We start from the raw sequence: 26565 nt of genomic DNA, 5'->3' as shown, positions 1-26565 counted from the left end.
AACGTTTTCCGGGTATTGGCTGTCTTGTGCAAAAGCTCTGGTCTGATGCGCTGGCAAATTTAGCACGGGCGTTCAAGTTGGCTACAAGGTTCATGTCTGGTTTCTAGAGGGGAAACAGCAGGGAGTTGAGGTGGTTCTTAGACCTCTATTGTTGTTCTTTTGGTTAGTCTATGGCAATTGTTTCTTTAATCTACCCTGTCGCTTGTCAGGGTCTCAGAGGGCCAGCAAAATGGTGGACTGTGTCTCATTAGCAATCGGGAGACATGCCATCTTGTTTGTCTTTATGGATAGATACATTGATGCCCCAATCATATGCATGTAATGAAATATATGCGCGTATGGCACATCTCCAACTCCCTGCCATCCCCCACGCAGCTCCAATTTCCCCCACTATCCACACCCTTGGGCCCATGGACAATATGCATGTATCCGGCTCAACAAGTCAACGGGCTGGGCTTGGGCCTTGCTGGGCTAGCTGGCCATGAACAGAGCTTCTTGTGTTCTTTGCATGTGATCAGTCAATCTGTGCTCTGACCCGGATGCGAGCTTGACTGCCGTGTCTTTTATTGCCTTAATTGTTTGGTTTTCACTGCCAGCCTTCTCTCTCTGCTAATCGGATTCCGCCTTTGTTTCTGCTTCTCCATACGCTTCGACATCACCACTCCGTGACCAGCAGGCTCGCCCCAAACCTCAACTCCCATAACTAGTTCCCCATCATGTCGGCCCCTCCTCCGCCGAAGCCGACCTTTGAAGACGTCGACGATGTCCCTGATCCCGATGAGGACGATCTAGATGATCTGGACGGTGAGTGTCTAGTATAGTAGAAGAAGCCATGAGCGCACTCTAACCATTTTCACAGATATGCTCGATGAGTTCTCGGCAACAAGCCTCGGTAATGCGCCTGGCTCCATTCCTACTATCCCATCTGTAATACCGCCGGCAGCTGCAAAAGGCGCTCCCGGTGCCAACCCAGCAGCAGCTACCAAGCCAGCAGACAACCAGCCTGGTGTAGACGACGATCTTTCAGAAGAAGAATTTGCAAAACAGCTCCAGGAGGGCATGGCAAGTCTGTTGGGTGGAATGGGAGCGGATTCTGTAAGCCTACCTTCGTGATCTGAGAAAGCGCAAGGGCCAGTAATGGAGGCGTTGGTGTAAACGCTTTGGTTATTTCCAAAAATAAGTCACTAACAAAAGGGTGCAGAAGGAAATGCAAGCCCAGTTTGAGGATATCTTCAAGCAAATAAGTACAGAGGCAGCAAAGGCCGCTGCTACTGCTGCGGATGGCCAACCCCCCGCGGCATCAGCAGCCACAGCCAGCGGCCCTTCAGCAGCGCCCCGGATGCCCTCACGGCCATCTACAGCCCGTAGCGAAAACGCCAGCGACTTTCAAGACACCATCCGCAAAACGATTGAGCGTATGCAAACCTCGGGCGACCAAGCAACTGCAGCAGCTGCCGCCAACGGCAGCGACGACTTGCTGTCGGAAATGTTCAAACAGATGGGTGCCGGCGGCGGCGCTGGAATCCCTGGGCTAGATGGCGGTGGCGAGGAGGACTTTTCCAAGATGCTGATGGGAATGATGGAGCAGCTGACCAACAAGGAGATCCTGTATGAGCCGATGAAGGAGCTAAACGAGCGCTTCCCGGCGTGGATGGAAGAGAACAAAGACAAGATTTCAGCCGAGGATGCCCAGAGATACCAGACGCAGCAGAAGCTGGTCAAGGAGATTGTCGCCAAGTTTGACGACCCAAAGTTTTCCGACGAGAATGCCGCCGATCGCCAGTACATTGTTGAGCGCATGCAAAAGGTAAGACTGCCGTCGGGAGCCCATGATTCATTCCACAAAGCCATCAGCTAACTTCTTTCTGTCCCGCAGATGCAAGATGCTGGGTCCCCGCCCCCTGATCTCGTCGGCGACATGCCCTCGGCACAAGATGCTTTTGGAGCACCAGACGACGAGGCATGCAATCCGCAGTAACAACCCTGATCTTCATTGACGTAATCTATTCCCGTGGCTCATAGCAGGCTTGACTTGACTTTTTTTTATATTCATTCACTTTTCATATGACAGCTGAATACTAGCACTACTCACTGCCCCAACAAAGATGCAAAAAGATTTGTGACCCTCAGGCACCAGCTCAAGAAAGAACATAAAGCCAGGGCTGGCCCATCATTTGTCGAAAACTTTGACAGAATTGCTCAATCGCAGACTGTTACTGCAATGTCTCTTCCCCAAAATCCTAACACATACACAACCCATTAAAGAAAACGCCTAGAAACGCCGTCCTATCCAGATCAAGGCAACATCAACTGTAGTAGGGCCCAACATTTTCGACATCTCATGACATCTCGGTGTCGCCTTGTTTCTTCTCTTCGGCGCGAATTAGATCCAGTAGCATGTCATCATCCACGTCCCACTCGGACATGGGCGCTTTTTGGGTGTTTTCGTTCATCATCGCCTCGTATTCAAGTTGGGCGGCTTCCTCGTCCAGATACATGTCTGGGAGAGTTTCCTCGTCGTAAGGCTGCTGCTGAGCGCTGAGTGCATCATCGATAAAGGCATCCATAGCCCAGTCGTTTCCCGATGCCTCGTTGGCCTTCTGGGCTAGATATTTTTGATGTTCTTCATGCCAACTCCGAACAGCCTGTGAAATGGGTGTGGCCAAATTAGCCTATGGAATCATATGATGACACGGGGACCAAGAGGAACACCTACCTGAGCCTCGATCGAGCGCTTCTCAAATCGCTTCTCGTCTCCTCTTTCGCGTACTGTCTTCAGGAACAGCTGTCTACGAGCTGCTAGCTCATCTTCCCTCTTGCGCCGAACAGGGTTTGGCCGCGTGGGACGATGGGAAAATTTAGAAAACTTGTCAAATCCTCTGAGTGGTGATGAGGCTACATTTCCGTTATCTTCGTCTGTAGCATTGCTGCCATCATAGTTGAATGAGCCGAATAGAGACTGCCGGGTGGCCCCGAAGTTCACTGATTCTGAAGACGGTCTGATAGGCGATGAGCGTGTTGGGGAGCCAGGAGGGGACGAGTTGAAGAAAGCGGCTTGCTGCGATGCGTTTGATGGTCGGAGTGGAGATGAAACGGGCGGTTGATGGTAAGCCCAATCGCCAGGAGCGAGAGATGGCATCGTTGGAATTGAGAACATGGCGCGTCGCGTCGCGGTATAATTAAAAATTCCTGTGGGTCTTTCTATTGGGAGAACAAATAAAAGATCGCAAGGTGGGTTGTAGATGCAAGCTGGAGGTAGTGTGTAGAAAGGAAACCTCCAACAGACGACAAGAAAGGTTGATGATGTGACCAGGAACACGTCCGGACAAATGACGCGTCTGTTTAATTCTAAGTCACCACGACGGAAGCCTACGCGTTTTCACGTGATGAGCATGCCCGGTTAAATGGAATGTTTAACCCTAGGTACCGTTATCAGTTAACCCTTGTACATCAGTAATAAACACCAGGAACGCAGAAATCATGGAGACACATGATACAAGACGCAAGAACACAAGAGACAACCGGTAGTTGCTTAGCCGGTATATTTTCTCAATGTGTTTTTGTGCGTGCCAAACACTGCGCAACTTCCATTTTCTTTCTCTTGTTTAATTGTGGCATATCTGGAATTTCCTCTTCAATTTCCTCTGCTATTTTCTGCCTTTTAATTTCTTCTGATCTCATGGAGGTTCACTAAAAGGTCGATTCTGCTGCATCTCCATCCATAGGTTTCTTGCGCCCATTCAATTCTGCTGCTACAAGCATCGTGCAGGCGCTTCTTTTTGTCATGCAGGGCTCACTACAGCCTTGGACTCGCATTTCGAGTACCAATTGCCGCCGGTTTGCAACCACCTGTCTACGCAGTGCCCCAAAGTGGCCGACCCGACTGCATCTCCGCAGCCATCGGTTATATTCGGCTCACTCCCAGTCTCAGACTCACTCACAATATAGAAGCCGGCGTGTCGTGTTATTCGCCTCCGGTACGGCTGCGCTAGGAACTGCTGCCGCTGTCTTCACTGAAGATATCAAGACTGGCTATGAGACGGCCGAGAGAAGCACCCGTGTGGGTGTGGCCTTAGCCGTGTGTGTCAATGAGTGAGTATGTTGACTTGTGCCCTATAGAGTTATGTATTCTAACTACTTGGCTATAGTTATCGAGTGACGTTGAATAAAATGAAAAAAATCATAGACCCTGAGGAAAAGAACCAAGAACTTCATTCCTGTCACCGGCGATGCGCAAACCGAACGTTAAAGGTTCTCGAGAAGAATGGTGGAATTTTTATCAAGCTTGGTCAGCATTTGGTACGTAACACCCGCCACCTCGTTGAAAATCTCAACTAACAAGGTCCATAGAGTGCCATGAACTACTTGCTTCCCATGGAGTGGACAACAACCTTTATCCCTCTGCAAGATAAATGCCCCGTCTCATCACTTGAATCCATTCAGGATATGTTCCGGAAAGATACTGGCGGTGAGATATCAGATTTTTTCACGGATTTTGACCCGACCCCCATCGGTGCCGCGTCATTGGCTCAGGTGCACATGGCTAGATTGAAGGAGACTGGCCAAGAGGTCGCCGTTAAGGTCCAGCACCCTTCACTTGATGTTTTCTCCCCCCTTGACATCAAACTCACATCCTTTACATTTACTACACTGAAAAAGGTTTTCCCTGAGTATGACCTGGAGTGGCTTGCCAAGGAGATGGAGGAGTCTCTTCCCCGTGAACTTGATTTTCGGGAGGAGGCCCGAAATGCCGAACGTACCAAGGAATACTTCTCACATATTCCCGAACTACCACTGGTTATTCCAGATGTTGTTTGGGCCAAGCGCCGTATCTTGGTCATGGCTGCCGAAAAGGGCAGCAGATTAGATGACCTTGAGTACATGGATAAGAATGGAATCGACCGTGATGAAGTCTCGGCCTCTCTGGCACGCATCTTCAACGAAATGATCTTTGGCCACAATGCCCCTCTTCATTGCGATCCCCACGGTGGAAACCTGGCCATTCGAAAAAACAATCAACGCCGTGGCCATAACTTTGATGTGATCTTGTACGATCACGGCCTATACCGTGATATTCCCGAAGATATGCGCCGATCCTACGCTAAGATGTGGATCGCAGCCGTCGACGGGGACATGGACCGCATGTGCAAATACGCTATGGAAGTTGCCAACATTGAGGAAAAAGATTTCCCTCTCTTTGCCTCCGCCATTACCGGCCGTGATTATCGTGTCGTGCGCAAGAGTGGCAGCATGTTCAAAAAACGCACCGATGCCGAGCAAAAGCGAATGAGTACCATGCTGAAGGACGGCTTGATTATTGATCTTGTGCATTTGCTTGGAAAGGTCCCCCCGGTTATTTTGCTCATTCTGAAAACGAATGACCTGACTCGCAGTCTGGACGAGAACCTGCATACACGCCAGGGCCCTATCCGCTCATTCATGATTTTGGCACGGTACTGTGCACGTACGGTTTTCCAAGAAAGCGTCGAAGCTATCAAGATGAAGGGGTCGTCAATATTGTGGCCGCCAAACGCCTTCAACTACCTGTCAGCATGGCTTTCATTTTGGCGCGTTGAAATGAAGCTAAACGTGTTTGAGTGGTGGATTTATACATGTCGGGCATTGGGGTTCAGCTCCGGCCTTTCACGTAGTTTAAGTGCGCATGATGCTGTTGCTGTTGGAGCTTAGGTGAGATTAAGCATCCGACGCGTTACAAGGAAAACGTTTTTTGTATGAGTAGTGTATGAATACTGAAAATCATAACTATATCTTTGTCTACTTTCATGCACCTAGACAGTATACTATGTACACGGTATGCAGTGCAATAACTGTGATAATCTAGTATTTGAGAAATCGGTCACTACTGGCACGACAGGAAAAAAAAAAAGGAAAAAACCAAAACGCCATACGCCCTAGCCCAAAGAAAAGGCTCTTAACATGATTGTAGCACGTAATGTGGTGTGTAATAGTCCGTGGTTGGAGCATAGCGGATCTGCCGGATGCGCGAGAAAGTTGAGAGTTGTGACAAAAAAAATACCAGTAAGATAGATGAAATACCAGGTCAGAGGGTATGGTAGAGGCGATGAAAAAAAGAAGGTGTCATGACGAGTCGTAACAGGGCAGAAATAGAACAACAGAAATGATGCAGCTAGAGAAGAAGTGTAGTTTAAGAGAAAAGAAGAAAGGCAGATGACTTGCGAGGCTGGGATGACGACGACGAAGACAGCGTTCGACCTCACGTTAGCCGCGGCCGCTTATTGTCCGGACCCACCTGGCCGCCGGCCACCATCGGATTATTATTCGTGACCTCTGACAGCGCCTGGCGGCCGACCTGCGCAGCCGCAGGACCGTTTTGCTGGTGCTGCGGCTGGTTGTACTGCTGCTGGTGCTGGAGCTGCGGATACTGTGGTGCGCCCTGCGGCGGGCGCTTCATCATCTTGGGCGGACGGTACTGGCCCCTGTTGCCGAGCGGGCTGCCGGCGGCGGCGGGCGGCGCGCCGATGCGCCGCGTGTGGTCGAGGTGCGGGTTGAGCAAGTTGGCTCCGGCGCCAGCGCCGGAGACGCTGCGGGTGGCGGGGCCGGTAGCGCGCTGAAGCGAGGGGCTTTGCTGCGCGCCTTGGTGCTGCTGGTGCATGTGTTGGTGGGGCGCGGCGGGGCCGGAGGGTTGTTGTTGTTGTTGTTGTTGTTGTTGGGAGGATGCGGGGGGCACGTGTTGCAGGTTGCGTGCGACGGGCTTGGAAGAGTTGTGGTCGACGCCTGGTGTTTTGCGGATCGAAGGGCTCTCGGCCTTGGGGTTGAAGACGTATTGGGCGGCGGGGACGGCAGAGGGGTTGTTGATGGCGGTTTCGGGGAGTTGACTGACGGCGCGTGCGGAAAAAAAGCCGACGGGTTCGTTGCCGTTGGGGAGCCTGGGGGGCCCGGGGCCGGGTCCCGGCTCACCGTTGGTATGCATTTGGCCGTTGGGTCCGGTGGGGTTGGTGTTCTGGTTGAATTGAGGGGCTCGAGTTGGGGGCATGCCGCGGTTAGCGGCAGCGGGGCCATTGCCGTTGGTTTTCACGGGCATGGAGCGACTGTTGTGGACCGGCGTTTGTGGTGCTGCGGGTTGATAGACAGACTTGTTGTACATTTGAGGGCCCTGGTTGCTATTCCCGCTGCTATGGGGATTGCCTCCGTTGGGAGCCTCTGTGGTCCCCGGGAGCACTATCTCATCCGGATGGCCTTCTTCAGCCATGCACAAATCGGCATCATCGATGTCTACAATAATTGGGATATTAGCAATTGGAGAATTAGATAGCGTAGACAGCATCGAACCCACCATCCATAAGGTTGTCCAAATCGTCCATGGAATCAATGACAGGTGCCGGCGATGCGGCCCTAGAGTTGTTGCCACTTGCGGCAGCGGCTATCTGTTGCACAGCAGCAGAAGGAGCTGACTTAATGCCCCCTGGAGGAACAGATGCCGGTCTGGGTGGTGCGGTGATCTGAGCCATGGTTTGGACAGGTGAAATGGTTGGTGCGGCCTCAATTCGATTCAGTCGATTTTTGTCTCCGTGGCGATACAAGTTCTGCTCATCAAACTTGACAGGCATGGGTTTAACTCTGGTGACCTTGGACAAGTAGTCCTTATCGTAGATGCAGTTGCCGAGGACGTTTCCAAAGTTTCGTAGTGTACGCTTGAGGGCGTCGGTCGTACCCTCCTTTTTCGCTTTTTCAAAGGCGGCTGCTTTGCCCTTGGCGTTCTCGATGTGTCCATACCCAACATCCTCGTGAAAAGTGCCATCGCGAAGGGTCACACGCATGATGACAGACAGCCCTAGGCTGACTCGAGCCGTCTGTGGGTTCTCATCGACGAAGTCAACTTGGATATTCTGAATAGAGCTGGACCAGCCATTGAAGCTCAGAACTTCATTAGCAAGGTTGATGACCTTGTCTGCAGCAAGATAATGCACTCGACCACCGCCAGGGCCTTGTCTGTTGGAAATGTACTCTGGGCCTAGCTGCTTGTCAAGGCGATATTGCAAGGTGGCGATTTCGTCAGCGGTATAGGCGGATACACGAGTCTGCGGCTCTTCAAACGGGTTGACGATCCCGGCCTGATGTTGGTCTCCCACACTGTGATGAGTACTTCTTAGCAGCGAGTATAAGGTGGAAGGCTTAAGGACAAGAGAACTTACGCAGGCATCTTGACGGATACTAAATTAGGAACTAATGAGATGAGACGAGAGGTACGAGGCTAGCTTCAAAAATTGGCCCCAATAAAAGGTCAACCCAAGCTTTGGTGAAGTGTGCGCAAGCTAAAGCAAAGCAAAGCACAGCGGGGGGGGGGGACGACCAAGGCTGCGAGGAGCCTAAGGCAAATAAAAGACTGGTGTGCACATAGAAGAACAGGAGAGAAAAAAAGGTTTCGTGGTTTCTCCGAATTCGCAAAAAAGATCAGAGATTTCGCCTGTTTCCGTATTCAGACTTCGCAAGCCCCAGAGATTCGATGGTGTTTTCGGGGTAGTTGCGCAAGACGTCAGGTTCCCCTCCTCACGAAATGTGTCGTAAGAGATGCAGGAGAAATGAGGGGAAGAAAAGAGGAGTCTGCCAGCAAGACTTGGTCAATATCAGGCAGAGAAGGCGGTGAGCAAGCCTGGGCCGAAGATGCGGAAGGAAGCGCTGAAAGGAGGGAAGCTTGGGAGGTTCTCTGATGTGAAGGAGGGATGATGGTCGGTCGAAACGCGCTGTCTGCCCTGGTAGCCGACGCGTTGGGCGACAGGCTAGGTTGACGGGTGATCACGTGGATATTTTGAGCTTTGGAACGGAAAGGATTGTGGGGCAGTCCTTTGAGAAACCCTAACTAAATTAACCCTTGACAAGGCTAGGGGCGCCTTGAGAATCTTGTCGGTTATCCACCGGAAGACTCCACTTTAACCCGGGGCCTAAAGTGGAGTAGCTGTAGACGTTCGTTCGGGGGGCGGTGATGGCGTAATCTTGGTTGGTATGCATTTGGGAAGCTGCTTGACGTGTTTCAAGGTGATTTGTTTAGCCTGACTATCATGACATGCACCTCTGAAAAGACTATAAGCAACAATGCTTATGTACACGTAAAGGTCTACAAACAGGCCAAGTGGCTGATGCTTGCAATATTAACTGGTCTATAATCGTGTAGCCTTCATGGAATCACGCGTACCGAGGATGGATCACATGTGAGGACTAAAAGTGTAAATTCTGTGCCTAGAGAAAAGTGTTGTGGTGAAGAGAGAAGAGAAAGGGCGAGATATGCAATTAACCGAGACATCAATAGATGTATACAATAAAACAGCAGTCATGAAGAATGGCTAGAGAACTAGGACTGCAGAGCAGCAGACATCATGGAATACAATGCAAAGTAACATGAAATAACAAGATCACCGATTCCCTCGTGCTAAAAAATCTATGCCCAGGTATCCAACGGCCAAAAAACTAAAAACAAAAACAGAAGGAAACAGAATCATAAATGAGGCACAAACAGCCGGTAAAAACAGAGCGAGCCTGGAAAGAAATAGACGGGTGGAGGCAAATTGCGGGAAAATCCCAACCGAAAAAGAAAAAAAAACCAAGAGAATAAAAGACAATCCAAGACGAAGGAAGTGACTCTGGGAGAGAGCCGCGGCGAAAGAGCAAATACGAAATTCAAAACAACTGTTGTTTTTGTAGGCCATGTAAAAAGCAAGAAGAAGCTACATTTAGTAACGGCGTACTAGCATGAAACTCGTAGGTCTGCAATGACAACGATATTAAATGCTGTTGAGCAGGTTGGGCCCTAGTAGCTGATTTGCAGCGCAGTGTTGCACACAGCAAAAGGAAGTGGAGAGAGGAAAGAATCGTGGCGTGCTTATGCAATAGAAGAAACGAATGATGCTAGATGCAAAGGAGAAGAACAATCAGGTTCTGCCTGCGAACATTAGAAGTTGTCCATGAGCAGAAAGGAAGAAAACCAAGAAAAAGTAAAACAGATCACAAGGACAAGTGTACCGTCAGAAATAAATAAACAGGTTGCATCTCTTTTACCACGGCCCAACACGAACGCCAGGAAGACCATAGGTTCCCGACATTAGCTGATTTCGAATGCAGCTCGCATCGTTGACAGTACCGGCGGGGTTGGACCAGGCCGCAGCACCTTGAAGAGCTGCGAGGGCAGGAGCCAGGCGGCCACCGGACTGGGCATTATGGCGGCCAATAGTCTGTTCCCAGCTACCAGTTGAGAACTGGAACCCGGCTCCTCTGCTAGAAGCTTCATTAAAAACCAAGGCCCAAGCCTTGGCGATTTCCTCATAGGCGGTTTCTTTGTGGTGGGTGTATGAAGGGGATTCCCAGTTGGGCAGAGAATGAATAATTTTAGTAGCGCCGTCTAGGAACTGCAATGAGGCAGAGATTTGCGTTTCAACAGGCGGCAGGAATTGCACCGTAAAGTCGGCCAGGGCGTCGATGAGAGCAATAAGGGGCTGCTTGACTCTGTTGTAGGTGTAGTCGGGTGATGAAGTTCCGTATGGCATGGCGTCTTTGAGTCGGTCCATGTAACCATTGAGAAGTTGGAGAACGGAAGAAACGGTTGGCTTGGGGGCTGATGTTGCAACTTCATGACCGATTGCGGGATGTTGGAGGCATATTTGTTCAAGAACAGTTCGTAGTTGAGCAGGATCAAGAGTCTCGAGTAATCTAGGCATAGACAGTTGGCGACCAACAAGTTCAACATGTCGGTTTCGTTTTAGAGGTCGTGATACCTGACGTTGTGTGATGGCAGGGGAGGCAGAGGGTGAAATGCTCATCTCATCGTCATCATCAGCCTTTCGCTTGCGGGAGGTGGAAGTTGACATGTTGAAAGGGGACACTGTTGAGACAAGATATCATGATTAGCTGGTGTGCTACCACCAAGACAAGCTGAATAGCCAGAACTAAGCAACTTACTAGATCGTTGTGGAGAGCGACGAGTGGACTCGTGGCTGTGAGCAAAAACAACGTTTTGGGGAGGAAGAACTGCACTCATGGTGAAATGACAGCAGAGTTACGGTGGTCTGAAAGGGATACAGTATAATGGTTGACAGGCACCCGGAGACAAAGGAGCGTAACCAGCGAATGGGTATCAGCAGGGAGCGTGACTCTTTCTTTCCAATAGCAGCAAATAAGAAATAGAGATGCAGGTAGCAAGTTGTTCAAGAATAGAGTTTTGGAGCGTCGTGATGGCGGGTGGAAGGCGATTTGTCGTTGTTGTGAGTCAAGGCCAGCGGCAGACAACCAATCAAAGGCAGCAACAGCGTTCTGCCAGACTGGGAGAAATAGCGGAGCGTCTCGTGTATTGTCGAGACGTTGCGTAGAGGATGTTGCTGCTGTGTTTTGGGCGTTGGGCGATGGACGATGGTAGAAGAATAAAGCAGGAGTGTTGGAAGAGGAGAGAAAAAGAGGGAGTAGTTTGGCCAACAACAACAAAAGGAGGGAAATAAAGACCGTTTGTAAGAAATGAAAGACCGAAGGCACAGAAAAACAGCGTGCAGTTGCTGGCGCAGGGGTCAGGGATATAAAAAAATAAAGAAAAAAAGAGGGTCATAGCAGAGGCTAGAGTCGACGGCAGGAAGCAAGGACTCCTGACGGAGTAACTGCCCAGCGCTGGCCGCTTGTGAGGTTACTAGCCTTTGGTCAGGGAGATTTTTAGTTGGTCCAGAAAGAAGGTCAACAGCGTCTGACTCTAGCGCGCCTATGCTGTTATAGGTAACCACCGCTCGTTTCCCCTGGTGCACTAGTTATTTACAAGTAGCTGGCTACTTACATACATACTTGCATATATGTACAAGACCGTCGGTCTGTGTTGGCAGAGTGGCCCTTTTTGAGGGTTTTCTTTCTTCTCACCTTTCTCTTCTCTTTCCCCCTCTTGCTACGACCTAGCATGCCAATAAAGGACCATGCCCTGTCCGTCGTGGGCCTTGATCTCTTTTTCGGCAGGGTCCGACTGCCCTGGCACCCTTCCGCACTGTGCAGAGACACCGCAGGGGCGACTAAAAGACCGTGTGGGTAGATGAGTCAGAACTGTGTGTACATGTAGGTGCCGCCGCTGCACCCAATCTCAAAACTGGACAGGTACGACGACATGCTACAAATTGCGGCTCCTGCCTGGTTTTACTGGCCCTTTGATGCTACTCTTAACTCTTGGGAGACGACTGCCAACTGGTGCCACCTGGCACAGCCTCCAAGTAACACATTAGTTTAGCTGGCTGTTGGTTTTCACCCTTGCACAAAAACCGTCACAGGAGGGAACAGACATCTCAGCTCGTCTGTCCGCCCGAAAACCCGCCCCTCCCACCTGCAATCACTCGCCCTATAAACACCCAAACTATAACCGGCCACCCCACTGTTCTCTCCAGCAAAAGCGGGCCCCTTTGATAATGCCTGTCCTCACCAGCTAATCAGGCCGGCAAGAAACACGGCACGGGTGTTGTGCATAACACGGATGTCAAGTTGAACAGCAACTTTTTAAGCATGAACTTAGCTGCTGTCGGATGCCTGATTATTGTCACTTGCGGCCTGCTGCGTATTCTCCACCACCGTCTCTTCTTCCAGGGTGGACATTTATTTTCCGCTCTCACTTGTCCGCTCCTCCTTGAGCCTAGGCCTTTCGCTTGGCAGTCCCCTACTAATCCATATCCAAGCTAGAATCCAACCCAGCCCCTCCTAGACACGCAGAGACTGGCGTAGTACTACTACGACTTGCAGCGGCAATGAAGGCTATGCTATGGAGAAACGCTGCTGCCTCCATGCCATGATAGTGATACGAGTCAGCCGAGACCTCATCAGCCGCTGAAACGCTAAACACCCGTCAGCTGGCAGACTTAGACTCCTCGTGCTGGTAACTAGTTGTACATCCGCTGAGCTTGTCAAGTGAGGTTTGATGGTGCTCGTGACCTGCCTGTACATTTGTAGGTACCCATCACACATGCCGATCATTCGCTGTTAAAAGTGGAGACGCCCGTCTTGATGACGATGATGATTCGTATGGCGGTGTGGAGACCAATGCATTTAGAGGTTGAGCCTCCATCCGCAGAAAGAAAGACCCTGCCAACTATCGTCTTGTAGTGAGCTACTGTATACCAGAGGCTCACCCCATAGCAGACTTTTACCTTTTTCGTTGGGCGCAGATACAGACAAGGCCATGTCAGGGGGGCTGTGATATGTACCTAACCCGGGGATGGCTAGTAAGTGAAAAAGCCTTACCTTCAACCGGTCCATACCTAACTCATGTAGAGCCAATACTATCGTGCATATATAGAAATACACATGTAATCGCTCGTCAGGTCAACCTAGCCATATTACACTGCCGTCGCAATTTACCCGACCATGGGGAATAAACTGTCACGAATCTTACTCCCGATCGTCTCCAACGTCATTAGATCCCAAGACAGGAAAGGTGGGGTCATGCTGTTGCCACATGCGCCACAGTTATCTCAAGAGGCCGCTCTGAAAGATTCCAATGTGGCTGGCTGCTTATCTTATCGCAGCCACCGCCTCCTGGGCAGAAACTTTTTTTTGTCGTCGGCCGTTTTTGAAGTTTAGGGTGGGTAGTGAAGCTTGCAGATAGAGAGTATAGCGACCAGAATCAAAGCCAACATTTGTTCCTTTGATACTATCTGCGACCGCCAATTTCAGTCCGCGCCCTTCCTCTTATCTACCGGCCCCTACCACCGCAAATTTATATTTTCTCTATTCTACATAAATCAGTGCGCAACAACATGGGCAAGCGCGTTCATGTCACCGACGAGGCCGCCGCCGCCGTAAAGGAAGAGCTGGAGGCGGCTGTCATCAAGATTGAGACTTCAAAGACCAGCAAGAAGAGCAAGAAGAGCAGCAAGAAGTCTAACGCCGAAGCCATTGTTGGCGATGACAAGGAGCCTTTCGAGATCCCCCAGAAGAAGACCAAGTCGTCCAAAAAGAAGACCGAGGCCTCGGCTGCGGAGGCTGATGTCGCGATGAACGAAGCCGAGACTACCACCGACTCTGTTGCCCAATCTTCTACCACCGACGCCATAGCCGACACCGATGCCGATGCCGAAACCAAATCGTCCAAGAAGCGCAAGGCCGATCTCGAGGAGATCCAAGTTGATCTCAGCCTGCCCGAACCGCCGTCGAAGAAAGCCAAACGTCTGATGAAGAAGGGCAAAAACCCGGCCGGTCTCTCCAAGTCCAAAAAGAAAGCCGCCGCTAGTGACGAAGATCTGCTTGACGTGACACCCGGCGAGGGCGATGCCACTGGCGACGACGCCACCGGCGAGAAGAAGGAGGGTACCAAGAAGCCGCGCTCCGAACACTGCGTGTGGGTGGGTAACCTGCCGTTCCATGTGACGACCAGCGAGTTGCGCAAGTGGCTCATTGATAACTCGGGCGGCGTTATTCTGGAAACATCCATCACCCGTGTCAAGATGCCCAGCAGCAAGGAGCACAAGCTGCCCAATGGCGAGCGCCAGAACAAGGGCTTTGCCTATGTCGACTTTGACACCCTGTCCAACAAGGTCGCAGCCATTGCTCTGTCGGAGACATCACTGGGCACGCGCAAGCTGCTTATCAAGGACTCGACGTCGTTTGAGGGTCGCCCCAAGCCCGTGGCTGAGACGACGGACGCTGTGGCCAAGAACGAGGAAGCAGCGAAGGATGCCAAGCCGCAAACTAAGAGCGAGCGTGACTCCTGCAAGAAGATCTATGTGGGCAATATGCCGTTCGCGGCCAACGAGGACGACGTGTACACGTTGTTTGAGAAGTGCGGCGACATTGACTGGGTCAAGGTAGCCACGTTCGAAGACTCGGGTAAGTGCAAGGGCTATGGCTGGGTCAAATTCAAGGAGGCCGAGGCCGCTGCGTCGGCTGTCAAGGGCTGGGTGCTGGTGCCGCAGGATGAAGACAACCCCGAGGACTTCCAGACCGAGGAGGAAAAGACAGCCATTGCAGCGGCCGAGGCTACCGAGGAGGGCGACGACACGAAGCAAAGGAAGAAGCCCAAGAAGGCCAAGATGCGCAAGTGGCACGTCACTAGACTCAAGGGCCGTGAGCTCAAGATTGAGCTGGCTGAGGACAATAAGACTCGCTACGAGAAGCGCTTTGGCCGGAACTCCAAGCAGGCGCAGGCGCAGAACCAGGAGCGGTTTGCTGGCCGCAACGATGCAAATGCCGCCCCGGATGCGATGGAGGTTGATGCCTAATAAACACTGAGCCCCCGACAAAAAGTAAAAAAAAAAGAAAAAGCCCTGTTCCCTTGTTTTCTTGCTCGTTGTTTGCAATACTCTTGTTTTTCTCTCTTCTTTTTTCCCGTTCTTTTCTTCTTGGGTATTTGCTGGTATTTGTGAGTACTAGTACTGTTGCATATACGGTTGTAGAGCCTGGCATTTGGCGTTTTATGGTTGAAGAGGTATTTGGAAATTTGTGGTGAGCTTTATATTTTAATGGAATAAATCGAAGTTCTCATCATGGTGTTTTGGATGGTTTAGGCGTGAATCGTGGAACTTGGTAACTAACTGCGTTCATTACCCTTTAGTTTTAATCTATGGAAAACTGGCTGACTGTCTTAATAGCGGTTGCAAATGAACGTTCTCATCTCGTCCTCGCTCATCCGCTCATACATGGCAACCTCCGCTTTCTTGACGTCCATGTAACATGCTAGCAGATCGGCGTTCAAGCACCGAGTCACCTCCGATTTCTTCAGAAGAGCCAGGGCATCCGGTAAGGACTCGGGGAATGCCCGTTGGCTCTTTGCACAGTCGCCGTTGATACCATTAGTAGTGGGCCCCTTGAAAAGCTCAGGTGTACTACACTCTGCCATGTTCAGTTTCATTTTCTTTGTGTATCCCAAACGGCCAGCTGTAAGTATCGCAGCCAGCGCCAGGTATGGGTTTGCCATTCCATCCATGGTCTTGAGCTCCCAGTGGCTGTTATGAATTACGCGCAACGCTGCCTCTTTGTCCTGCTTTCCCCAGGCGACCTTGGAGCCTCCAGCCCAGAACTTGTCTTTCATGCGGAGATAGCTGGCAGGCGAGGAGTACGTAAAGGCCAACAGCGCGGGTAGCTCATGCAGGATACCAGCATAGAACGATTCATAAGCCTTGGCATCAGTGTCGAGTCTGCCTTCAAGTGAGATATGGACGTGACTCCCAGAGCCGCACTTAGCGGTGTCAAATTTGGGGTGAAAGGTCACGACAAGATTTTCCTCCATGGCGGTGGCGTATAGTATCTCCCGGGCATGAAGCAAGTTTTCAATGGCTTCCATCGGCGGCTTATGCGGCAGGATAATTTCGTACTGGCTGCTGGCAGCTTCAGCATGATATTGCTCGACGTTGATGCCGCATGCCTTTAGCTTTTTGATCGTCGGCTCAATCACGCGGGCAGCGTAGCCTGTGTCCAGGGCACGCGCATATGACCATGATCCCTGATATTTTGAGACCAGATTGCCTGAAGGATCGCGCTCCAAAATCATGAACTCCATTTCGAAGCCAATGCGAAATTTCAAGCCCAATTCCTCAGCTTCGCGAATTACTTGCTCAAGCTGAGATCGCGGGCACTGGGTGCTGGGATTTCGATTTTGATCCATGTAAAAGGCCCCCTGTACGGAGGCATGCCCAGCACGCGGCCCGAGGCGAAGACTGTCCCACTCCGGGAGCAGGAGCTGCTCGCCGGCTGCAGAACTGCCAATGTAGCTGTCATCAGGCATGAGGCCGGTCCAGGCACTGGCCACGCCGACATAGAATTCTCGCAGGTTTCGCATGCTTTCAAGGGCTTGACCAACTGGGAAGACGCGTGCGCGTGGAATCGAGCTGAAATCAAGCCAGTAGAGCCGAATGTACTCAATCTTCTCAGGGCCCTCATTCAGGTCCCTGAGGATTGCAGCCCTGCGAATAAGTTCAGGAATCATTTCAAGAGTCGGTAGTGGTATTTGGTGTAACTAATAGTATGGTTGATCGAAGCGCAATGGTGAATGAAGGTAGAGGTGGCTAGAAAGAACAGAAAACGCGGGTGGGCAAGAAAGCAAGGTCTGCAAGGGACACAGAGTACCAGTCCCAGATTATATGCAAACACAAGAGATCAGCGTAGCAAGCAACGTGTGCTCATAACACACGCATGGAACACGCAGACCGCGTACCACTTTCTGTTGAGCTGCATCTCAAAAGACGATCCGTACAGCGAAATGGAACTCAACTTTCGCCCTTGAATAGATCACGGCGATCGGGCAAGCGCACATACATTAGGACATCGGATGCGAAGAAATACAGAGTCCCCCTCGATAAGAGCAAGAATGAGAGCCAACATTACTGTGCCCGCAAAGTTATACAGAAAAAAGCGGCTAGCAACCGGGTATAAGTGCGCTTTCGAGCCTAGCCACAATTGCAGGATGTTTTTCGCGGCCTTTTCTGGAAGCCAAGCTGAGGGACTTTCGCGGCCGTGGCTTTAAGGCCCGTTGTGTTGATGGGGCCACTGCATGTAGCCGAGGCCGGCAGTGGAGTGTGTTGGAAGAAACGTACGAAAGGAGCGGTAATATGCAGCTGAGTTTTCAAGCCAACCATGTATTACGCTTTTCGTCTTTGCACGGCGCCCGCTGTGCGGCTCTTGGCGGACGGCCGAGTTTATTTGAGGTCGTACTAAGGGTTAGGAGATCAGCTGACATGTTGCATTGTTACACAAACAAAGTTGACGAAGTGAGTATGATGGGCGCGCAAGAAGACGACACAGATCGACCGGTTACTCAGCCCAGTCTTGGGATATTTCCGGAGAGACAAGACTTAAGCTGTAAATGACCTATATGTATCCCGGATCTGCAGTCTCCACCGCGTGCGAGGTTTTCAATCTGAGGCTGACTTGCTGGAACTATCCAGCGTTGTAGCGAGATGCGGGGCCCAGCTTTTGATATCCCGAAGAGGCACGTGAAAGCGAAAAGGCTCGCGTGTGTTTTTCCACGACCAAAGAGACTGGGTTCTTGTGCTTTCAAAGGGTGGCAAATATTGCATTCGCCAGTTGGGCCATGTGATTGATGAAATGCAACTGTAATGGTCCGAGAAAACCAACAAAAAAAAAAGAGCGTTATGCCTCCTGCTGTCGGAGCCCTGGCGATGACTAAGCAACTCCAACAACGGAAGCCCAAGGCATTTGGCCATCCCACAACGGCATTGTCCAACTCTGGTCTTGGCCCGTTCAGGTCAAGAGCTGGTAAGGCTGTCCAATAGTCGGCAAGCCCAAGCTTGGATCTTTTTGTTCTCCGGAATATGACCAAGACAAAAATCACTAGTGCCAACCCATACAATTCTCTTGTTTCGATCCCTTGCCTGGCAACCCATTCAGGCTGGCGACGATAGTGTCAACATGCCCATGTCAACACGCCCTAGCACGCACGCTTCCAGGACGTAGTCTTCTTTGCCATGCATGCTGCTGCTTCTCTTTTCCTCGTCCCCAGCACGTCTATTTTTACTATCTATGCCTTCCAAAGACCCTACTTGCATTCTCATATTTCTCCCTTGGACTGCCCTCCCTTAGTATCGCTGTCCTTGCGCCACACACGCTTCTTGCGCATCTAATACCCGAGAAGGAGATCTGGGGATCCGAGACCGACTTTTTTTCAGCGTCGCCAGCCACAATATGTCAAAAAATCACTGCAGCAATATTGGCTTCTCTGCAGTAGTGAACAGACATGGGAGACCAGGGCACTCACAACTTGAGTCTTGGTCTGGCTAGACAACACACGCGAGACATGCTGAGAGGGATAGAATTGCCCATGTCCTCGCAGTCGCCATCTCGTGGCATGACTTCAGCCTCCATCAGTCAAACCCATATATTAGCGGGACTGCATTCCTGACGAGGTCTTCGGTCAGCTAGAGCATGGTCTCGATGCACAAGCGGGGCTATTCTTTGGGTAGTAGAAGACTTGGCAAGGGCTGGGAGAGCCTGGTCTAGAAGACCGGCTAATGGTTCTGGGCTTTCAACCAGGTAGAGAGAGTGCAGGCTCCAGCAGTCGAGCTGACGATATTTGGAGTTTGCATGTGTGCGACGACGTCTCCATGAGGCCGGCGATGTTGAAGAGGCAGATTAGGTAGTGGTCCGGGCGACTCGGGAGGTAAGCGTGCGCCCATTTGCTGTGGCCCGACCATGGTGAAGTCCTCGTGAACTTTGGTCATGGTGCATCACACGCCCTAGCCGGCGGGGACTTGGGCATCATACTAGCCCTAACCCTAGCGCGGGCAGCACTAACACGGGCGCCTCTGCCAGTCTGGATTGAACGACTTGCTTCGTATTTCCTTTGGTGACATGTGAAATGTAAATCCCCGATCCATACACTGCAACTACTCAGATATGTATTATCACATCTTGTTGCCCTACATAGCTTGCCCCCACTTTTCTGTTAGTCCAAAAATAGATCGCACCCTCCCGCCTGGTATCTTCATGGACCGTCCCTCGATCTCCGTCCACTTTGCTTGCACACCCCTTCCGGGAGAAAAATGACAGCCGTGATGTGTTGCGCCTGCTACATGTACGCCCTTGGAGCTGTGAAGGGCAGGTGAGACGACGAATGGGCAGTGTATCTCGACTCCGATCATGCTGGCTTCGAGATGTATAAGAATGGCCGACATCTTCTTCTCGAGAGTACATTTCTTGTTTTCGATTCCTCACCATCATCTCAACCACAGCCTCGCTTCAATCTTCCTCTCTACACTCGCGATCTAATATCTTCTAGATCTCATTCTTCACCAACTACAACTTCTTTACCACTTCAACTCAACCAACCGCTCAAAATGTTCTTCTCTACTGCTCTCATCTCTGCTCTGGCTGTCCTGCCCGCTACCTTTGCCATTCCCACCCAGCCCAACGTTGAGGCCAGAGCCACCCCCGCGCTCGATGACCCCAATGTCTTCCACCCCAACATCAGCAAGGTCTACGACCTACTCAACTACGGCAGCAGCTTCACCCAGTTCTGCTCCAACGCCGGATCGTCGTTCCAGAACGGCGTCGACCAGCGCAGCATGCTCCACCGCTTTGACTTTGACGAGTCCTTTGAGGGCAGAAAGTGCGGTCTGATGTTCGAGGCCACCGGCATCACCCTGTACTACAACTCGTCGTTCCCCATCACCATGCAGCTTTTCACCACCACGGATGGCACTCCCCTGCCCTGCGAGGACAACACCCTGAACAACAAGCGCGACAAGCACATTGCTGACATCACTATCTACTCGTCCAACGGCGATGTCCACTGGACCAACTACACCAGCGACTTTTACGTCGAGGCCGACGACTGCCAGACCTCGGGCTCCCAGGGCTACGAGGTTGCCATGACTGGCGAGGCCAAGTATGCTGCTTGGACTCTGCCCGTCATGGGCCTCATGCTCCGCGCCGAGTAAGGCGCATGGTCGAGTTTCGACCACGAGAGACACGATGGCAGTCTCTCAGCAAAGGCTGTTCGCAGGATTGATCGCCTGATCTAGCGAGCACATACTTGCCGCCATCACCGTGTGCATTTCATTTAGTTCGTTTGGAACTTCATTTTTCTGTCCTTTTTTGCTTTCTTATGCGTCATCACAATTGTTTTGCTGTTTTTCATTGTCGTAGTTGCTTGCATTCTGTTTTGATCTCTTTTTGAGATGTCTGATTGTTTCGCATTGTTCTTTCCATTGCCCCCGCTCTATAATCAATACATCCTGCTATATTCTATGATTTTCTTTCCCTGTGATATGCTGCAAGGGCTGCCAGTAGTCGTAGATCTCTACTTGCACCTTGGCCTGGGGCTCACTTGATAACATTCGTAACAGTACTGTCGTCGTCGTCAGCAGTGTTAGCCGATCCTCATGTCCCCGAAGTTTAGCCACATTATCTCTTTCTGTGTTACCATGGACTCGGGGCCAGAGGAATCCCGGTAGCTGACTGTAGGGTGGGGAGCCCCTGACCATGGGCCATTTCTCCCGGGAGAGGGCTGCGCAGTAAAAAACAATAGAAAACAAGCTTTTGTTTTGGCTCAGGGTTCTCCAGACTATAAGGAGGCGGGCTGGGGGTGCGAAACCGGGACTGCACAAGCACCAATGGTTACAGATGTTCAACGTGCAAGGAGAACTGTAGGCTGGGCTATGTAACAATTGTCTTCACTACCTACAACGAGGGACAAATCTCGAGGTACACCACATGTACCAAGTTGTCTGGTGGTGCTTGTAGATAATCCCTTTTGGTGATATTAGCCCCAATCCACCACTCGCTCACTTTATGCGGGAAAAGGGAGAAGGCAGGACTCAAAACAGTAAAAGACCCTGACTACCTGCTTAGGCACCTCGTCTGCAGCAGTTTTGATAGAGGTGCAAGCGTTTACATGTCTGTATTGTTCGTTGCTTGGACAGGTCTCCTTCAAGCGGTACGAGGGTCCCAGGCCAGTCGGAAGGAACTGACTGATATGAATCAGCACACTCTGTTCGCCCACGAAGGCTATGTGCACATCTGACGCTGGCCTGGCTCGTATTCCAGGCCGCTCTGTTTTTTGAGCTCACAGCGCGGGCAACTCAGGAATATGACACAGTGTTGGGCCTTATCTTTCTGTTGACCTGGCTTTCCCTTTCCCCTCTACTTGTTTTATATCGTGGCCACCTTGATCTGCAGTCTTGGTTTTTTTTGAAGTCGTCTTCATTGCCTCTTCGACTTGTTTTTATTTCCTAAAGATTCTCGGTGCTTTATTTAGGGACGGCAGCTCTCCTAAATCACCATTTCGGTTATCACTTGTGCTCCCTTTGCCGCTAGGTTCCACGCAGATCGAGTCGCAGGGCGTTGCTGAATCTTACATCGTCGTCTCAGCGTCTTTTATCACAATGCCAAGGCTTGGCGTCATTGTCCTTGCATTGGCAGCTGTCATTGCCACGACCAACGGCCAGAGTCCCTTTAGCATTGATTCAAATGGTGTGTGACAAGCTAGGATCAAATTCTTTGTTTTCTTATCTTCATAATATTCCCACATCTTTCAGTGCGTAGTTATCACATTACAACACATGCTAACATCTGCACGCGTTGTGCTTCCTGTAGATGGCATTGTACAATCGGCCCGGACACTTGCATATGACACGCTAGTATACTACAAAGGAAATCTCTCGGGCAATGTCCCTGGCATTCTGCCCGGACCTCCTCCCGCGGGTGACTACTACTGGTGGGAGGGCGGAGCACTATGGGGAGCCATGCTGGACTACTGGCACTACACCGGTGACACGACATACAACCCGCTTGTGAAGCAGGCTTTGCTATTCCAAGTCGGCGAGGGCCAGGACTATATGCCCAAGAACTACACAGCGTCCCTCGGAAACGATGACCAGGGTTTCTGGGGCATGTCCGCGATGCTAGCAGCCGAAGTTGGATTCGAGAACCCAGACTCGTCCCAACCACAGTGGCTTGCCCTGGCCCAGGCCGTATTCAACACCCAAGCTGCTCCCGATCGGCACGATTCTTATTGTGGAGGAGGGTTGCGTTGGCAGATTCCCATGACCAATAATGGCTATGACTATAAGAATAGTGAGCTGGACTTTGAGAAGCCATCCGAGTATTTGTGTACTGTGCTGACTGTGATAGGCATTGCCAATGGCGTCTTTTTCAATCTCGGAGCCCGACTGGCGCGGTATACCGGCAACGACTCGTATGCCAAGACTGCCAACGAGACTTACACCTGGATGAAGCAGGTCAAGTTCATTGACGATGATTACAACATCTACGACGGTGGCCACATTGAGAACAACTGCACTGATATTAACAAAGCGCAATTCTCATACAACAGCGCCATCTTTCTACAGGGTGCCGCATACCTCTACAACTTTGTGAGTAGCAACGGTACACTCTCATGCCCTCTATGGCCTGGCGCTTCTAACCTTCTCAAAGACCAACGGCTCCGCCACGTGGAAGAACGAAGTTGATCACCTCCTCAACGCCACGCTCCGAAACTTCTTCCCCAACAACACGGCCTTCGAGCCCGCCTGCGAGACCGATCTGACCTGCACAACCGACATGTGGAGTTTCAAGGGCTACGTGGCCCGCTGGCTGGCCTCAGTCACCAAAGTGGCGCCATACACGCACGACACGATTCTGCCGGTGCTTCGGACATCAGCCAGCAAGGCCATTGCGCAGTGCACCGGCGACGCGTTTGGCCGGCAGTGCGGCTTCAGCTGGACCAAGGGCACGTTCGACAACAAGACGGGCTGCGGCCAGGAAATGAACGTCATGAGTACCGTGTCGTCGCTGCTGGTGGACTCGGTTGGCGCGCCGCTGACGGCTGCCGCGGGCGGTACGAGTCAGGGGAACCCCGGTGCTGGCGCGCATTCAAGGACCTTTCTGCCGACGGAGAAGAAGGCCACTGCCGGAGACAAGGCGGGCGCGAGCATCCTGACCATTTTGATGGTGGGAGCGAGTACAGGGTTGTTTGTGTGGATGTGTAGAGGACCGGGGTAAGGGTTGCCCGGGTTGCCATATCTTTTCTATGTTGCCATGATTGTATACGAGCCGAATATTGCGTGTTTTTGAGGGGGCGTTGAGGCGAAGTTACGAGCTAGTTAGTTAGTCCTTTGATACCATTTGAATTTCTCGCGTTTTATACAGCCAGAAGCACAGGAGAAACATGTAGCCAGTCTGGTGTTCTCAGCCTTGACATGGATGGCGTTGTTTGCTCGTTTAGGTGCTTGTTTCAGTTTCAGCCTTGCTATGCGGGCATCTGTTTTAATGCTGTGTGGGTGAGACTTGCTCAATCCTCAAGACACATCATCACATTGTTCCAGCCGCAAGCGTCACTTTATAGAATCACTACAACCACATCCCGGAACAAAATCAGCACCGTCTTTCACTTCCAGATACATGCACACAATGGCGGCACCGCTACCCGTGCCCGACTTTTCCGACCGCAGGCAGTTCCCGGGCTTCCGCGAAACGCCGACTACAGCCGGGCCGCACGTGCTGCTTGGGACGTACAAGGAAAACATGACCATCATGCGGCCGACCTACATTGTGGAAGACCGGGACGGCGTGCAGTTTGCCATGACCTTTATGATTGCCAACGACTCGCCGGCGCGGCCGGGGTTCAAAAAGGGCGCGGCCGTCGCGCTCTGCGGACTGGCACGCGAGGAGCCGGCAAAGGCCGAGGCGGGAGCTGAAAGCAGCGGCAAGGCCGGCTTCGTCCGCGTGCAGCCGGGCGAGGAGGCGCGTGTGGTTGGGCTGGGCAGGGCGCCGTTGGACAGGTTCTGGGCGGCGGCGGCTGCGGCTGCGGCGGGCTGTGCGGGCTGTGGCAAGGACGACGAGACGCAGGCAATGAAGAGGTGCACCAACTGCGGCTGGGTGAAGTACTGCAAAAAGGTAAGACTGGAAGGGTGTGAGAGCGGGGGATGCAGAGTAAGCGGCTGACTGGGCGACGTCAACTGGGCAGAGGGGACGGCACAACCACGCAGCGAGACACGGGAAACGGAAAAGGTAGCACTCCGCTAACGAGCTTGTCTTAACAGGAATGTCAGATTGAGGGCTGGAACAACAAGGGGCACAAGGGCGATTGTAGGGCGTTCGGGATGCTGCAGGCGGCGTTGAGAGGGGCAGAGGAGCGGGGAGCGAGCGAGCAGGTAAACGAGGAGTAGTGAGACTGCGAGAGACTGGACGAGACGGCTCTGATGGTGAGTCTGGGAGAGTCTCAGGGCCAGCGGGCAAGGGTGGAAGCAGCGCGGGCGTAGTTCCACGAGCAATCTCGACTGGACTTGCACAATAAAGCACCGGTATAAACCACGTCCTCTGCGCCACTTGTTCCTGGGTCCCTCCGGCGGACTTTTCTTTTTATTTGCCTCATTTTCTTCCCCTCATTTTTGCACTGCTCCTTTTTTTTTCTTCTTCTTTTCTCCAAATCCACTGAGGTGATCCTTGTGAGACCAGCTTTTGCGCATGCGCCGGGGAGTTTTTTTTTTTTTTTTTTTCCTTTTTGTTGGAGCACTCGCCTGATCCCGGCCCGACTTCTTAACTCCCCATCACGCGATCTTGATCTCGGCGTCTGCTGTCTTCACCTGTTCTGTGTCTTTGCCTGGCCCAAGACATCCATACTGGTATAATATAGAACTGTACATCTCTCCTCCTCCCCACCACCATCGCCTCACTTGCATCTCACGGCCCTGTCTCTCCCCCACGCCACCGCGCCTTGCATGTGATAATCTTATCCTTGCTTGGCTGCGTCGCGTTTAGCCCTTTGGGGCTTGGTGCATCTTCTACCTCAATTCTATGCGTGTCCAGTCCCAGCGGCGACCACTCGGATCCTGCAGCTTCCGGGATTTATTTATACCGTCCGCTAACCAGCATCACATTGCAGCTTGGCAGCACGCCCGCCCGGACGCTCACATTAGCTGTTATTCAAGCTGCAATATACACGGCCGAGTCTCCGGCTTCTCAGGCGCTATTTGTACATACATACAAACCCCCGTTCTCCAGCCCTGGCTTAGCTTCAAACATATAAAACCCAGGCCCTTCTCCTCTTCTCTGCCCACACCAACCCAGCCCAACCCAAACCACATCTCCACCATGACCGACCAATCCGTACCTCTCCTCGTTCGCCCGGTGCCTCGCCGGCCCTTTGTCCCAGCCTTCTCTAGCCCCACGCCTCCGCCCGACTCCGCCGCCAGCGACGACGCGCACGACTTCAAAACCACCACCGCGCGCTTTTTGCGCACCTTCAACACGGACCCGGCCGCATCGGCACCGGCCACGCCAACCTCGCCGGCCCTCAGCCGATCGGGCTCGTCCTTTTTCAATCTCAGGCTCAATCTTAGCGGCATTGGCCTTGCCTCGTCTCCTGCCAATAATACCTCCTCTACGCTCGGTGGAATCTTCTCGCCAAGTATGACGTCAGCCGACAGATTCTTCGACGACTCCGAATCCACCCCCAGCAGCCCCTGGGAAAATGGCTCACAGTCTCCAATCTGGCGTCAAGGCCTGGACAACTCCACCTATGACCTCATCAAGAAGCGCTCCAATCTGCGCCACCAGCCCTATCGACCTTCCAGCTTTGATATGACGGCCCGCTCGATTCCCCCATCCACCAGCCCAGCGCCGCGAGCAGTCTCCTCTGGCGCGCCCGACGGCGTCTTGAGCCGCCTGTCATGCTCCCCCTTGCCAATCCGCATCGCTATCCTGTTTGTCCTGGGCGCCGCCTACGGCAACGTCCTTGCAGGCCTCAACGCCACACGCAACGGCAATTCTTTGCCACGCCAGCTTCTCGACTGGCGATACCTGATTGCCTGGGGCTGCGTCGGCGTTGCCTGTGGCATTATTCTGCCGTATGTGGATGCCGTCTGGGACTCTGTCTTCAGCGAAGGCGAGCAGGACTTGGGCTCAAATGACGTCAAGCTACTGTCGAGTCACAATAGGGCTGATACGTTGAGGGAATGGACGCTGGCGCTTCAGAGCATTGCTACCTTTGTGGCGATCGTGTTTGCCATCGTCGGCATATCGTCTGTCATAATACTTGCTACAGGCCGTCTCTTGATCTAAAATATGTTTTCCGACATCCCTTATCCATGCTCAGTTTGCTTGTGCTGGCACTGCTTCTGTTCCGTGAGC

At 52.0% G+C, this 26565-nt stretch overlaps 11 protein-coding genes across 11 annotated transcripts; 7 read left to right on the top strand and 4 right to left on the bottom strand.

Moving 5' to 3' along the window:
- Positions 1–716: 716 nt before the first annotated feature.
- Positions 717–1978, top strand: BROUX77_004913 (uncharacterized protein; the record flags this gene model as incomplete). The annotated part of the gene is made up of 4 exons (XM_073749728.1): positions 717–804; positions 860–1095; positions 1202–1807; positions 1877–1978. The coding sequence occupies 4 exons, from the start codon at positions 717–719 to the stop codon at positions 1976–1978; spliced, it is 1032 nt and encodes a 343-aa protein (XP_073605370.1).
- A 361-nt stretch (positions 1979–2339) lies between these two features.
- On the bottom strand, positions 2340–3139 carry BROUX77_004912 (uncharacterized protein; the record flags this gene model as incomplete). Its single annotated transcript, XM_073749727.1, has 2 exons — positions 2340–2645; positions 2717–3139. The coding sequence occupies 2 exons, from the start codon at positions 3137–3139 to the stop codon at positions 2340–2342; spliced, it is 729 nt and encodes a 242-aa protein (XP_073605369.1).
- A 645-nt stretch (positions 3140–3784) lies between these two features.
- BROUX77_004911 (uncharacterized protein) lies at positions 3785–5688 on the top strand (the record flags this gene model as incomplete). The annotated part of the gene is made up of 3 exons (XM_073749726.1): positions 3785–4092; positions 4149–4299; positions 4351–5688. 3 exons carry the CDS (start codon positions 3785–3787, stop codon positions 5686–5688), a joined length of 1797 nt encoding a protein of 598 aa, XP_073605368.1.
- Positions 5689–6235: 547 nt separating this feature from the next.
- BROUX77_004910 (uncharacterized protein) lies at positions 6236–8182 on the bottom strand (the record flags this gene model as incomplete). The annotated part of the gene is made up of 3 exons (XM_073749725.1): positions 6236–7254; positions 7316–8112; positions 8175–8182. The coding sequence occupies 3 exons, from the start codon at positions 8180–8182 to the stop codon at positions 6236–6238; spliced, it is 1824 nt and encodes a 607-aa protein (XP_073605367.1).
- Positions 8183–10028: 1846 nt separating this feature from the next.
- Positions 10029–11008, bottom strand: BROUX77_004909 (uncharacterized protein; the record flags this gene model as incomplete). The annotated part of the gene is made up of 2 exons (XM_073749724.1): positions 10029–10852; positions 10930–11008. 2 exons carry the CDS (start codon positions 11006–11008, stop codon positions 10029–10031), a joined length of 903 nt encoding a protein of 300 aa, XP_073605366.1.
- Positions 11009–13739: 2731 nt separating this feature from the next.
- On the top strand, positions 13740–15200 carry BROUX77_004908 (uncharacterized protein; the record flags this gene model as incomplete). The annotated part of the gene is made up of 1 exon (XM_073749723.1): positions 13740–15200. The coding sequence occupies one exon, from the start codon at positions 13740–13742 to the stop codon at positions 15198–15200; it is 1461 nt and encodes a 486-aa protein (XP_073605365.1).
- A 362-nt stretch (positions 15201–15562) lies between these two features.
- On the bottom strand, positions 15563–16903 carry BROUX77_004907 (uncharacterized protein; the record flags this gene model as incomplete). Its single annotated transcript, XM_073749721.1, has 1 exon — positions 15563–16903. One exon carries the CDS (start codon positions 16901–16903, stop codon positions 15563–15565), a length of 1341 nt encoding a protein of 446 aa, XP_073605364.1.
- Positions 16904–19769: 2866 nt separating this feature from the next.
- BROUX77_004906 (uncharacterized protein) lies at positions 19770–20372 on the top strand (the record flags this gene model as incomplete). The annotated part of the gene is made up of 1 exon (XM_073749720.1): positions 19770–20372. The coding sequence occupies one exon, from the start codon at positions 19770–19772 to the stop codon at positions 20370–20372; it is 603 nt and encodes a 200-aa protein (XP_073605363.1).
- Positions 20373–21818: 1446 nt separating this feature from the next.
- BROUX77_004905 (uncharacterized protein) lies at positions 21819–23436 on the top strand (the record flags this gene model as incomplete). Its single annotated transcript, XM_073749719.1, has 4 exons — positions 21819–21906; positions 22030–22509; positions 22567–22808; positions 22870–23436. The coding sequence occupies 4 exons, from the start codon at positions 21819–21821 to the stop codon at positions 23434–23436; spliced, it is 1377 nt and encodes a 458-aa protein (XP_073605362.1).
- A 408-nt stretch (positions 23437–23844) lies between these two features.
- Positions 23845–24602, top strand: BROUX77_004904 (uncharacterized protein; the record flags this gene model as incomplete). The annotated part of the gene is made up of 2 exons (XM_073749718.1): positions 23845–24330; positions 24477–24602. 2 exons carry the CDS (start codon positions 23845–23847, stop codon positions 24600–24602), a joined length of 612 nt encoding a protein of 203 aa, XP_073605361.1.
- A 925-nt stretch (positions 24603–25527) lies between these two features.
- On the top strand, positions 25528–26496 carry BROUX77_004903 (uncharacterized protein; the record flags this gene model as incomplete). Its single annotated transcript, XM_073749717.1, has 1 exon — positions 25528–26496. One exon carries the CDS (start codon positions 25528–25530, stop codon positions 26494–26496), a length of 969 nt encoding a protein of 322 aa, XP_073605360.1.
- Positions 26497–26565: the final 69 nt, after the last annotated feature.

The sequence above is a fragment of the Berkeleyomyces rouxiae genome (assembly GCF_048999995.1).
Source record: "Berkeleyomyces rouxiae strain 22BRR77 chromosome Unknown BrBRR77_ptg000004l, whole genome shotgun sequence".
NCBI classification, from domain to species: domain Eukaryota; kingdom Fungi; phylum Ascomycota; class Sordariomycetes; order Microascales; family Ceratocystidaceae; genus Berkeleyomyces; species Berkeleyomyces rouxiae.
Note: the sequence above shows the minus strand (reverse complement) of the source record. Positions and strands in the feature narration are given on the sequence as shown.